This window comes from Cupressus sempervirens, chromosome 11 (genome assembly GCF_028749045.1).
Source record: "Cupressus sempervirens isolate cs-2001-9-10 chromosome 11, ASM2874904v1, whole genome shotgun sequence".
Classification (NCBI taxonomy): domain Eukaryota; kingdom Viridiplantae; phylum Streptophyta; class Pinopsida; order Cupressales; family Cupressaceae; genus Cupressus; species Cupressus sempervirens.
Genome location: NC_143128.1, coordinates 623,980,731 through 623,994,766, shown reverse-complemented (window position 1 = coordinate 623,994,766; position 14,036 = coordinate 623,980,731). Strand labels below are relative to the sequence as shown.

Sequence of the window (14,036 nt, the reverse complement as noted above, 5' to 3'; positions counted from 1 at the left end):
GGTAATGCATAATAGCTTAATAAATATCATACACAATTAATGCATTCTAGACATATATTCTAAATCTTATATATGGCTAATACAAACAAACTTTCTCAATCTCATATATATGTATGAAATTCAAGGACAACATGCTAAATCCCATACATAAGTAACACATTTAATTTTATAGGAAAATGCCCATAATTCATAGTCAAGTGGGCATGCTACTAGGTGAGCTAATCACTTCTCTCTCTCTTTTCTCTCTTTTTCTTTCATGCTAGTAGAGATTTATCATGGAGATATGTTTTTAGTAATTTTTCTCTTGCATTACTTATGCCATTATTACCCTGGACACTAGATTCAACAGAGTTAGAACACACCACTTTGTTCTAGTAAACCATTTTAGACATGGAATAAAAATTTATTTTCCTTTCTATATGTTTACCTCTTTGAGTAAAAGCATTGAGGGTTATAAGAAGAAACCTAGCACAAACCTGACTCTTCATGAGGATTTTCTCCTTCTAGTCTAAAAATATCTCAAGACCCAGACTAGGGGCAAACCCTTAGGCCACTTCAGGGATGCTTCAGAGGATATTGGGAGCCCAGACTTTTCCAACTCTAAGGAAATCTAGAATCATAGGTCAAAGGAAGAGAATAATACCCCCTCAATGGGTAAGAAGCCGGAGGGGGAGAATTTCTCCCTCTACTAGTAATATTCCATGTATGAAGAGCCCTAGAGGATTGACATCAAATCCTATGGAATAGAGGGAGGAGGAGTATAATGGCAACAAGGAGGAAATGGAGTCGGAGGATGAGAAGAAGGAGGAGGACATCACTATTCTACCTAGAAATCCCAAGAAGAGGAAGGCTGAGGAGGATATGCCTATGGAAAGGAGAAGCAATGAGACCTTTGAGATTCCTAGCCCCTCTGCTTCACTCTCTTCACCTCAGAAGAAGATAAAAGAGATCTTAGTGGAAGATAGTGGAGAGGAGGTAACAAAAGAAAGGAGGAGGGGGTGGAGAAACTTCAATACCAAAATGGTGAAGATGGGGATCGTCAGAGAGATAATGAATCCTCAAGTTCTCGAAGACAAGGAGGGAAAACTTCATTTTGAGGAACTCATAGACCCAGCTTTGGTAGCAATTTTGGGCAATGCAAGGGAGATAGGGCTCAACCTACTCAATAATGCCAAAAATAGTATGATAGAAAACTTCTACCCAATTAAGTGGCTATTCCATGAAATTGAAGAGCTCAAGGAGAAAAAGTGCCAGGAGGAAGGCCAAAGGAAGAGTAGTGACCAAGGTTCTTTAGCCAACCAAGAGGATTGTATTTCTAAGGTCGAGAAAAGGGTTCGAAGGATGGAGATATCAAACCAAAATATTTCTAATTAGGTGATTTCCACTCTGAACATTCTAAATGAGAACATCAATAGCTTGGGTGAATCGTTGAAAAATGTAGGCATTGGTAGGGAAAAGGATGAAAGGGTCAGTGAGGATTCCAAGCAGACTGAGGGGGAAATGAATGTGACCAAGGGTCGGTGGAACATTCTACTGATCTGAACAAGGAGTGCACAATTGTGGAGATCTAGAGTGCTAACAAAGCAATTGAAACCATGCAAGATCTTGATAGGAAGATTGAATAGTAAGGGTTTTATTTCCTATCCTATACTTTTGTCAGTTGGATCTATTGGCTTTTCCTTTCTGGCCATTGGCCTGTCTTTTGTTTTGGTCTTATGTAGGTGGTAGAAGTATTGGGTTTGGACTTTATTTAATATCATGCTACTAGCTTTTTTGTAAAAACTTTTGGGTTTTAGGATGCTTGTAAAACCTATTTTTCTTAATAAAAAACAAGTGAGACATTTCTTTGGCTGAGGTCTCTTTCAGTGGTTGATTTGAATTTTTTTTATTACTAAACCTTAGTTGTGTCATTTTTGGATTTTTTTATTGTTCTTTTTTTCGGCACACATATGAATGGATGTGTAGTTAGGAGCCTTGGTATTGGGGGATTGTCACCTTTTTACTTAGTGATGTTCTAGCTCATTGAGATTTTCCAAATTCTTTTCTTCTTATTCTCTCTACTTTACCTTTTGTGTGGGTTCATCCACACTCTCACTAAAGTGGGAGCTAAATGTACCATCTTAAATTTGAAGCACCTCAATTTAATGATGGTTTAGCATCCATTTAATGTGATTTTATCATTAATTTCTATTTCTCTCCTTTATTCCCCTTTCTCCTAGGTGGAATTAGGGTGATACCTAATAGATTATCTTTAAAGCTCATGTTGTCATGGTGTAAAGATCAAGGAAGGATCTAACCTCCTAGGTCCTCCCTTTCCTCCATCTAATAACTTGGGATCTCTTTTCTTTATCAAAATGGGTATATCTTAAGTTCTTTACCTAATTTTTGGGATATTGGACACTATGGAAATCTTTAATATTTTGGGCCCTAGATGGTAGGAATGCAATGTGCCCCTATCAATGAGGAATTTAGTACTCCCTTGTTGGGTTAATCAAGGATGCAATGTGCCCATGTTGGGCCACTAAAAGACATCATGCATCCCTACTTGGGCTTTATTTTGGGTTCATTTCTTGAAGTTGGTGTCTAGATTTCTCTTGCATATTAACTTCTAGGTGGTTTAGACCATGGGATTCAGTTAATTCTGAGCCCTTTATAAATGCATTTATTCTCTCCATCTATCATCCATCAATCCATCAAGCATGTGCTCAAGCTCTAAAGTTGTCAAGCACTCTAAAAGAATTCAAGGAATTTAGGAAATCTCTCCATTGAAGATTACAGATTCATGTATTTAAGTTAGTAAAAGAGTATATGCTAGATCTTTCATATCACTTTCAATATTCAAGACATCCCTTTGTACATTCAATATCTTTTGTTGCATCCTTTACATCCACCTCTCCTAGAGCTACATTCAATCATTTCTATGGTGTATTTCAAGAACATTCACTCATGAAGTTTTTAGTTTCACTTTCATTACCTTTCCTAGGGTTTTTGATGTTGATTCAAGGCTATTGCATTTACATACTTGAATAGATTCTAAATTTAAGACTATATTCATATATTTATGTTGCTTCATGTTAGATTTATAGCTACTACTTGCTAGAGTTCTATTTGTATTTCAATTAAAGGTTTCAGTCTCTCAATTCCTTACAATTGGAACTTTAGGAAATAAAGACAAAACACATTTAGATAGAGGAAATCTTGCAAATTAGTCTCAAAGGTGATGTGACCAACAATATTTATTTTGGTCACCTTCCTAAATGGGCCCCTTTCATGGACAAGATCATTTAGCTTGATAGTGACTAGAAAGGGGTTCCTAGACCCCCTATGTAATGTATGGTTTGTTGGTTAGGTTAGCTACATTTTATTTGTAATAGCTAAGATTATGTAAGTTGTTCATTTTAGATAGTTTATAGTATAAATTCACTTCTTGTGAATTTTGTCAATGTCATTTGTTCATACTTGATGTTACTTTAATTAATGGATTTGTGCCCAATCCCTCTTAAATCAATTTTAACAATGACAACAAAATAGGAGGTTAGTTCATTTATGAAAAGAAAAAGAAAAACTCAACAATAAACAAAGGAGACAACATGGATGAAGAAGATGTTGAACATAAGGAAGATGAATAAGAATCTATGTGGAAGTATAAAGAAGTGAAGAGAAAGAGGCTAAGGAGGAGGTTGACTTATAGGTCGATGAATAGGAAGAGGCAAAGGATGAAGAGAAGATGAAGAGGAGCAAGAAGTTGACCAAGAGGGTGTAGGTATTCTTTTAATGGAGGAAGTCAAGGTTGGCTCTTCTTCTACATCTGACATTAGTTAAGAGATATGCCTGCTTGTTTGGTTCCCTACCACTTTTTAGCAAACAATGTGATTTGATTAAGTTGTTTTTTGGGATACCTTATAGGTGGGCCAAAACAATCTTTATATATTTGTTTTCCTAAGTGGTTGATAAGAGCAATATGACTACATTTTGGTTTCCATTAAGATTCCATTGTTTAGATAGGAACTTTCAATATGGACTAGTGAAATTTTAACTTATTTTATATTATAGTGAATACAAACTCCCTCGCTTAATCGTTAAAAAAAAGTTAAGAATATGTTTGCATTCAAAAGATTTAATGTTTTCATATGTGTCCCTTAGTCTCTGTTAAAATATTTTACACATTCTGATTATATAAACTTCTTACTATATATTCTCATTAACATTTCTTTATGTATTAAAAATAAAATTCATAAATACTATAAACAAAGAAAACTTCTCCCAATCTATAACTTAAGTTCTAACCAACATTTTTTCCACACAAAATTTAATATAAACTAACTTTGTTTACTATTATTAACAACAACCATATTATATGAAATGTCAGATTGACTTGTTAAAAACAATTCTTCCAGTTTCCCTCTTTTTCAAACAATCTCAAATTGGTATCTTTCCATTCAGAAATTGTCATCCATTTATTATAAATTATTCTTGCCATTGCCTCTCAGAGTAGCAATTTGTTAAATAGGTTGAGCATTATATGACCTATTTTTTAGTGAAGACATTTCAGATCACGATTCCCGCAAATGCGCTGGCATAATATAGAAAATCAACATTTTTCCAACGGAAAAACAAGCATCTAAAACGCTGTCATTGAGACCATAGACTTAAACGTTCTTGTCGGCAATGCTGTCATAGTCAACTTTATAAGAATTTAATATAGGTAATGCTAAAAGATAAGATTTCATGTTGGAAATCCGGTGCAATCATAAGAGACTTTTAAAATAAAGATAAATGACTTATCAATTCATTTACAGCCCTCATTCATGCAGTGCATTGACCATACAAGAAACATTTCTTATTTCAGGGCGCACTATTATTCTTTGAAGAAATTAGGTAACAGACATGGATCTCTGACATACTGAATTATTGAACTCTTCTGCCCTAATTTATATCAGTCCATAAAGATCTAATTTGATTCAGATCTCGTTTTCTAATTAGTTTTTAAGATCTGGACCCACTAAATAGATGCATCTACCGGTTGGCTAAGATTTCACAATCCCCATTTTGATTAAGCTACGATTATATCTCTGATGTAAATCAACGAACCTTAATCTTTTATCCTTATTGCAGCGAATCTTTTCCAGCCTGGTTTTAAAACCCCAGCAACCCTAATGAACAATTTTCAATATACCATGGCCTTCCACACAAGCAAGGATGTCAACTTGTGGAATTTCAGCTCCTTCCCATCTCAACAAGAGAAACCATACCACCAAAACGCTCTGGATTTCTACTTTACAAAATCTTTAGAAAATGGTTTTGGTAACCCTAGTTCAAGCAATCGTAGGAAGAAGGCAGGCAAAACACCCACAAAACAGATAAGTCACAAAATGATAGAAAGGCAGCGAAGGAAGGACATGAATTTCCTCTACTCAGAGCTGAGTTCTCTACTTCCCGAAGAGAGTACGGAGGTACGATTTTATTTCATTTCAGCACTGAAATAGTTTTATTTGGTGAGTTTTGTTTTTCTCTGAATTGAATCTGAAATTATATTTTGCAGAGAAAGCGTTCTGTAACAGAACAACTGGCAGAAGCCTTTAATTACGTTCATTATCTGCAGCAACAGATCAAAGATCTAACAAAGGAAAGAGAGAAGAACAAGGTTGATGTAGTTTTGTCTAATGGCGTTGAAATATCGAAGGCTGTGCATTTCCAAGAGTCAGATGAGGGTTTCCCATCAGTTAGAATAAAATCTTTTGGCTCAGCTGCTTTTCAGGTATATATAAACTCGATCCAGAATCAGATTGCTTTGTCTTATGTTCTCCTGTTGCTGGAAGATTGTAGAGTTGAAGTTGTCAGTGCTGTTTCGTCTGTGACAAATGACAAAGTCTTCTATACCATACACGCCAAGGTATTTTACCAATAAATAAAAGCATTTGAGTATGTATTCTCAACCTTTTTCAAAAGTCTGAAAGCATTACATTTTAATTCCACAGGTAGCAGACCATAGCAATTCTAATTTGGAGACATTATATGCTAAACTTCATCGTTTGATCTGGTAAGCAATAGGCAGAATGTTAGCCTGTTCAATCAGAATTCTAATATCAAAGGATTTACCTTCTGTATTGTTAATAGTTATTACTACTTGACATCGGTAGATATAAAAAATGATTGTGGGACGATTTAGAGATTTTAGTTTAAAAGTTTAGTGAGATGAAGACTCTGTATTTCAACATTAAGGCTGAATTGCATACATGAGCTTTTCTTCTCTAATAAATAAGGTTGTGACGATTTACAGTGTATAGAAATAAAATAGAGACGAGGCTGCATCCGTATAGATAGAATATAAAAGGAATTAATACATTGGCGAAGATGTTCTTATGTCCTTTCTTTCTCTCTTCCCCACTTTTCTAGTTCATAATTTTTAGTCACATATTTATTAACTTTGTATGCATAAGGATAACAAATAGATGATTGATATGTGAAAATGCAACTTTTATTCTCCACTGTTATACTACTTGTAAATTATTTCATAATATAGGTTATGATACCATTACAAATCTGGTGTTATACTATATACTTTATGTAACCATTTGGAGAAGATATTGGTTCATATGACGTGTTTTTTCTTCCTCAAGAAAAAGGTAATTTGAATAATAAACAATGTCTTAAAGGACATAATACACTCTAGTAGACCATTAAAAGTTGGATAAATTATTCTAGGGATATTATTAATTCTTTTGAAAACGTCATATATAATATACAAATGGGAAAAAAAGTTACTGCTTGATATTTTGGCTAAACAAGGCACATTTAGAGGAACAAAAAGGTAGATTGGTAGGAAGAAGCTAAGTTGGACGATTATATTAGAGTCTTGCTAAGCTATGGTAGAACCTATAGAAAAGAAGTTAATATGCTTATTAATTAATTATTTCTTCTAAAATCTACTAAGTCTAATATCATTATTTCTGTAAAACTCTTCTAGTTTGCCATCTTAATACAGATTTCAGAATTAGGTTCTCCCACACTTTGAGGGTGATATTTTTAGATTCTTTGATTTTTTTCACTCTTCAAAGTTTACCAATGTCCTATTGTTTTGCTAATTTGGAAATGGGTCTCAACTCCTATTTAAAGAAATTACCCACATGGGGCCTAGAAGAGACCAAAATATCTACTAGAAACTAGAACTGAAATATTGTGTTGTTTAGTAGGAAGTTGGTTGTGGGCAAGAAGCTTATTGAAGAAATCAATGGGCTATCCATAGGTATAATCAAATTTTATAAGGATGGGATGCTCATTGATGTTTTACTTATGAAATTTTTTATGCCTAAGGTGGAGAGGAAAGAATTAGTGAGGGTCTCTAAGAATGTTGCTATGGGGTAGATTAATTTAGATAGATGATTTACTATACTCTTCTACTACTATTTTCCCCTCTTGAATCATTTTTAATACTAAGTTACAGACTTTACTTTTTCCTCTTTTGGGTATCTAATATCATAGAAATTTCCTTTCTAAAAGTTGTATTTTGCATGAGGCTCTGTTAATTTTGATTTATTAACAATTCAAAGATACATGTCTGCTCCTTCATCTCTCATTAGTGTGTTAGATAGAGAAAATTCTAAGACTAGTTTTAGTGATGATGTCGATGATTGAGAAACAAGATTGAAACATAGTAAGCTATCCTTACAATGGAAAGAAAATAATGAAACCTCATGTCCCTTTCTAAAATTGAAAGGGAACCTTAATGCTTTGTTGAAACCCCCTTAACCCTAAGACTAAATTAGAAGTCTAAGGGAAAGAATATATTATAGAGACAAAACCTATTGATAAATATAAAGCTCAGTATTGGAATCTTGGAAGCTCTCCTAAGTCTTCATCCACACAAGTCACTTCCACCTCCCCTATTTCTAATAACTCTTATAGTTCATACCCCCCTATGGACAAGGAATGAAAACTGAGATTTTACTTATATTTAAGGGTAAAATCTCAATATTTCACGCTAAACCAAGACTAACCGCATATTATATTGATAAAGCTTATAAGTGGACTTCCCATGAGATTAATTATTCAAAGTTGAAACAAATAAATTTAAGGTTATGAAAACTAGTGATGTTAAACAAGTAATGCAAAGGAGATTTTCATTGAGGAGAAAAGAACCATGTGTTTTATTTCTTGGGGAATATTATAGAGTCTACTTAAAAGATCAAGAAGGACAATGAGGATAAGACCATTTAGAAATTTTTTAAGGATATTAGGAACATTGTCTAAGAGGTTATCAAGTCAATTGATGATACCATGAGCATTATAATGCAAAGCTAAATAATGCCTAATAGTAAATAGAAATTGTACATCTATGAGTGGACAAGGATAACAACAAGGAAGAATCTACTAGACAAACCAAGTGGGTGTCAATTAACTAAAAAGGAAGGATTAGAATCCTACCAAGATATCCAAGAGCTTAAAAAGGTTTTCAAGAATGACAACTTACATGTCCTTGCTCAAGAATAACAACTGTCATGCCCTTGCTAGGGTTTCTCTTGTTTTTGTGTCTCTTCTATTGATGAGACTACTTTTCTAGCCAAAGATTTGTTGATTCATTTTTCTGCTACTAGTCCATGACTCCTTTCATTTGTTGTAAGGGGTTTTCCTTCGACAACATCTCCTAGTGTTTTGTCTTGGTCATTGTGTGATTCTTTGAAGGCACACACTTCTTATATTGTGAAACTAGTCCTGTTTGTTTGTGTTGTTTCTAGGTATTCTTATTAGGAGAGATCTTCTCTTGTGGCTAATTCTATGGTGATGGAAGATGACTTAGTATCTCTATCATGTATGTTGATCTCTTCCTTTGTAGTTGCTGCTAGGGGTTCTCTGTATATTGCTAGGGTATTACTTAGTTTTGATCATACTTCCTTTTTAGAAGAATCATAGGTTATTCTAGATGTTGTTGATTCATCAATCTTCATAGCTTCTTCAGTTGTTTTACTGATTTTATGAATTCTTTTATTTGTTGTAGTAAATAAGGTTGTTAATTTTTCATTCCTTCATCTAAAATTAAAGAAAGATTATACAGCTATAAATATCTCACCACTATACACACTTCAATTAAAAAATATATGTTTTCAAAGTCAAATTCTTTCATATCATTTGAAATCTGTTTAAAATAGAAATTATAAATTTTAATCAAATCACATGAAATTTATATTAATTTAACTAATATAATATTATTACCTATATTTAATATTATTATTAAATATTAATCAAACAATTCTTAATTGAAAATAAAGTTAATTTTTTTAATATTCTAGAAAGTATCACATTTGATAAACCCTGACTTATATATTAGGAATGGATTATTTAATTGTATATCTTGTGAATCAATTATTCTTATTTCAATAATATTTCTGTACCCGTAAACATACATATAATATCAAGTTGCAATTGGCTCTGCGCCCATTTCATAAAGAATTATAAAATAAAACAAGAGAAGACTTCAATAAGGACTGATAAATAGAAGTTTCATTTACCCGGCGAGCCATACCATGATACTGTTTATAGCATTGGTTTCATGTCAGTATGGTGTAAAAAATTTGGAACACTTTGTGCTCTTAAAAGGGCTGTAGGAAAAATACATTTAGGGTTCACCATGAAATTGAATTTGCTCCTAGATGTTCCTGAAAGTTTCATATATAATATCCGAGCTGTAAACTGATTTGAACATTTATCAAAGTATATTTGGTGATTGTAACATTAGATTAATAGACAGCTTTAATCTAAAGGCAAAAGGATTAAGCAAACTTATTTTTCCTGTTTAGTTTCTTTCTTTTTAATCTTTTTCTTTTATTTTTTCTTCTTTCTTATACTTTTTGGTGGGTGTACCTTTTTTCTATTTTTTGGTATTGCATGGTTTAACGAGCTTCCCCCTTCTCTTCTTATAATTCTTGAGAAAGGTCCAGTCTGCATATCTTACTACCCTGCACTTTCTTATCCTGATGATGGATCATGTAGTGTGATCCGAAACGTTTTTTTTTTTTGATGAAATAAGCAAACACAATCAAATCCAGAAAACTTAGTACTTTACAAATGGATTGTGGAAATCTGTTACTGTTAAAGGATTAAGCAAGTCATCTCTAGAAAGTTTACGGTTGTGTAACAATTGTGGATTGAAATATGGTTACAAGTAAAAAGATTTCTTTGTGTTAGTCTTTTGGTTTGTTTTTTAATCATAAAATTGTTGCAATTATGATTATGGTTTAAATCAGATCATTTTTATGTGTTTATACCACTTATATAATTTTAGAATCTGAAAAATAAATGCATTCTATGATAATGAAGAGTATTATTGCATTATTTCGTATAAATAATTAAGAATATTATTGTACTGTTTTTAAAATGATAATAGAGAGTATCATTACAATTTTATTTATTTTCCAAAACTATATAAATAATCTATTATACACTATAATTTATAATAAAAAAAATCTATTTTATAAATTTTTATTATTTATTACTTTATATTTCCGATACATTATTTCTACAACTCTATGAAACTTTTTTCTTGCATACAAATAATTAATATTTAACTAATCAATTCATCTCTATTTTTCGTTCTTCCATATTACAACGTGAAATTTCTAAATGACTGTTCATTGACACAGACAATCTTACAATTTGAATGGGTAATTTACCATCAAAGAACATTTAAACTAGAAAATTTAAATACTAAAAAGTGTGTTCAACTTGCTAAAAACCGCTGCTGGGAAACAAATAAATACAGCGACCTTGATAAGTCATAAGCAACCCCTATTGGTATTATTTTGTATATTAGGGCAACGTGATATTATCATTAATCATCCAATTATGCCTTTCATGTGTCACAGACTCACGAGGATCCACTTAGTCTTTTTATTAGATAAAGCACGATAAGGCCGAAACCCGTAAACAAAAACAGATACATCAACTCACGCTTGCTTTTGTCAATATTAACTAATAATTTCTTTTTCTCGATTTTTATATGGAGGATTATGCTTTATTTATTATATTATTAGTCGTTACATTTTTTTTTGAACTAATCTTTCTTTTTTTCATTTATATACTTAATTAGAAGTCGGTTAAAGTTTATGACTTTCTATGTATTGACAACTCTACACCTGATATCAGCACCTGAACTGTCCTGTAAGTCGTTCAGTTGTTAGTCATTCGCATTTGCATGTTCAGTATTAGTCAAAATCAGAATTAACCTATGTAGCATTTTGAGTTACCTATCTTTCATGAATCAAGTTTGCCTGAGAGTTTTAATGCTATAAGAATAATCCAAGTAATGTATACTTTGTTTTCCTTTAAATGGCACGATCCATTGTAGAGGCTGCAATTTTCATAAAGTATTGTCTTTCCTATCATTTGAAATATGTTGAATTTCAATAAGGGATATTTGTCAGTGCTTAGACAATGATGTATTTTCTTCGGGTGTTAAGTGTTTTTCAAAAAGAGGCAGGGAGAGGGTCTTAAATTGGAAGATTATAAATAGAAAAAGACACAATTTAGGGTCATTACAGTCGAGCAGCTAGTGAGAAAGACCAGAATCAACATAAGAGTCACTCTTCAAAATAATCAAGAACACCCATGATCTACTACTACTACTGATACCAATCACAAGAGCCACAATTAAACTGATTGAAGATTGCATCAAACTAAAAACCAAAAGAACAGCTTGCAAAAATCTATCCAAAATATAAGAATCGAATAACCATCTGCCAATAACATTGTCTGCCAATAGCATAACTGTAACAACTTAAATCTTAATACTTCACAAATTCTTAGCAACCAAAAACTTAGAGGTCTTAAAATAGCATAAATTACAAAAAAACATAAAGCATTTTAAACTTAATACTAATATAAGTCTTTAAGGATGAACTGAAAACTAAAACAAAAGAAAGGAAAAAAATTGAAGATTTCCCCAAGATAATGAGGGAGAGTGGATTGTTAAGAGATCAGTGACATTACAAAATTTATAGTATTATGAATTTATTGGCATTTAGAGAAAGGTGGTAACAGGTTACAGTGAAGCCTATTTGATTCCAGAAAATGATTGGAGACATGTTTTAAGAATTGCTGGGAATAGTCAGAATCGGCAAAAGAAGAGTTAGTCAAAGAAAGGTGGAGATTTTCAGTGAACAGAAAAGTTAGATAGTAGCTGAGCAAAACTTCAGTCAAAGAGAAGACCTTGGTGATTTAAGTAAACCACCATAGATTATTTGTTATCTAAAAATGTGTTCATTGTTTTTAAAAGGGGTGTGTAGAAACAAAAGGTGAGTATGTCGGATAAGATCGAGTATGTCGGAGAAGATTTAGAGGGAAAACATTCTTGAGAGGTTTATGGAAGTCCCAAGATTACAAATTAAGAAAGTGGCTCATAATTTCTCTTGTGAAAAGAGAAAATTAAAATATTAATTTAAGAAATTTTAAAAAATTAGAATAATCTAGAAATTTGAGCTGGATAGGATTAGAAAGCTCTAAAATTGTATATGTTGGTCTAAATTTAGAATGGTCTATGAAGTTTCTAGATGTAGCTTATTTTTGTCCTAGTTTTGATGAATACAACTATGAAGTAGCATTTGAGCTTATATTTTGTGTTATTAAAATAGGCTAAACTTTAGTATCGACTCAAGGAGAAAGGTCAAAATTCGTCTATAAGAAAAGGTTCCAGCTGTGAAAAGACCGGTTAAGAGAAAAGTTCAAGAGTGGATATAAAAGAAAAAGTATTTGTTTGGTCATTTTTTCCTGTAGATATTTTTATCTGCAAACAGAAGATAGTAGATTGCTAAATGAGGAGGATTGTGGATTGTAGGTACTCATTAATATGAATCCCTGCAGACAGGAGATAATCAATCTTTACTTAAGAAAGATTATTTAACAACTACTATAAATCGTTGCTGATTCATTATTTTATGTAGCACCTACTGATTATATCTGATTGGTGACAAGGAGACTTCAAGCCTTTGTTAGGTTGGAAAAGAGATAGAAAATTTTGACAGAAGAATTTGCTGACAGTCACCGTCCCAACAGAAACTGCCTGCCACAATGGTTGAAAAAGGATGAATAAAAGATTGCTGTTGTTATTTTGATTGTGCAAACCGCAAAGGGAGTTTTCCCATTGCGTTAGGGCGTTAAAGCTTTCAACATGATGTATTGAAGGAAAAACAATTAGGGAAATTTACAGAAAGTGAAAGCACACTGTTTATTACCATGTTGTTCAGATTTACAATACGGCGAATATAGATCATGAATATGATATTATGAAATTTTCATTAAAATTTTTATTGTGTTTTCTATATGTTTCCAATCTATATTTTGTACAAAAGATTGCCACGTCCTTTCTTAGTAAGGTGATGTCACGTTAAATTGCTGAAGTTTTCAAAGACTGCCACTAGAGGATTTAATAACGTTAAATTGCTGAAGTTTTAGATTGGGTTATTAGAATATTGTGAGTAACAAAAAACTAGGGGTTATCTGATCTATGTGGACTGTGTTTGCTGAAAATCACAGTAATTGCTAGTAAAGTCAGAGTCACCAAGACAAGAAAGCATCCGATTTGTAATTGTTGGCAAGGAGATCAATGCTCTATTCAGAGATTCCGCAAGAGTTTGGGAATTCTGAAAAGATACAACAGCAGTTGTTAAAAGATCAACTAAATCGTTCACTTACTGTGAGAAACAAATATTTGAAATCGAATAGGTATGTCATGTTTCTTGTTGTTCAAACCATTTGAATTCATCACAATTTGATAAGTATAATTTTTAAAAAGTTGTTTGTAACAAATAATGTGATAATAATGGAAAAGATTCTAGTTGATGGACATAAAAGAATTCACTTACTGTGAGAAACAAATATTTGAAATCGAATAGGTATGTCATGTTTCTTGTTGTTCAAACCATTTGAATTCATCACCATTTGATAAGTATAATTTTTAAAAAGTTGTTTGTAACAAATAATGTGATAATAATGGAAAAGATTCTAGTTGATGGACATAAAAGAAATGTTGGTTTTAATATCATGCA

General features: G+C 32.3%; 1 protein-coding gene across 2 annotated transcripts; it reads left to right on the top strand.

Annotated features, from left to right (window-relative positions):
- The first annotated feature begins 4,805 nt into the window (after positions 1-4,805).
- On the top strand, positions 4,806-13,617 carry LOC149531246 (transcription factor bHLH118-like). 2 transcript variants are annotated; one of them, XM_089811038.1, is made up of 4 exons: positions 4,806-5,453; positions 5,543-5,893; positions 5,979-6,040; positions 13,525-13,617. In XM_089811038.1, exons 1-4 carry the CDS (start codon positions 5,157-5,159, stop codon positions 13,532-13,534), a joined length of 720 nt encoding a protein of 239 aa, XP_089667164.1. In that variant the 5' UTR covers positions 4,806-5,156; the 3' UTR covers positions 13,535-13,617. The 2 variants fall into 2 exon arrangements, with proteins under 2 accessions (XP_089667164.1, XP_089667165.1); XM_089811039.1 differs by lacking the exon at positions 13,525-13,617 and adding an exon at positions 12,967-13,323.
- Positions 13,618-14,036: the final 419 nt, after the last annotated feature.

Excerpts from the sequence above, each read along its gene's own strand:
- LOC149531246 (XM_089811038.1), top strand. The coding sequence starts at position 5,157 with ATGAACAATTTTCAATATACCATGGCCTTCCACACAAGCAAGGATGTC. Across the intron at positions 5,454-5,542 it reads TTCCCGAAGAGAGTACGGAG|AGAAAGCGTTCTGTAACAGA; the intron begins GTACGATTTTAT and ends TATATTTTGCAG. Across the intron at positions 5,894-5,978 it reads TCTATACCATACACGCCAAG|GTAGCAGACCATAGCAATTC; the intron begins GTATTTTACCAA and ends TTAATTCCACAG.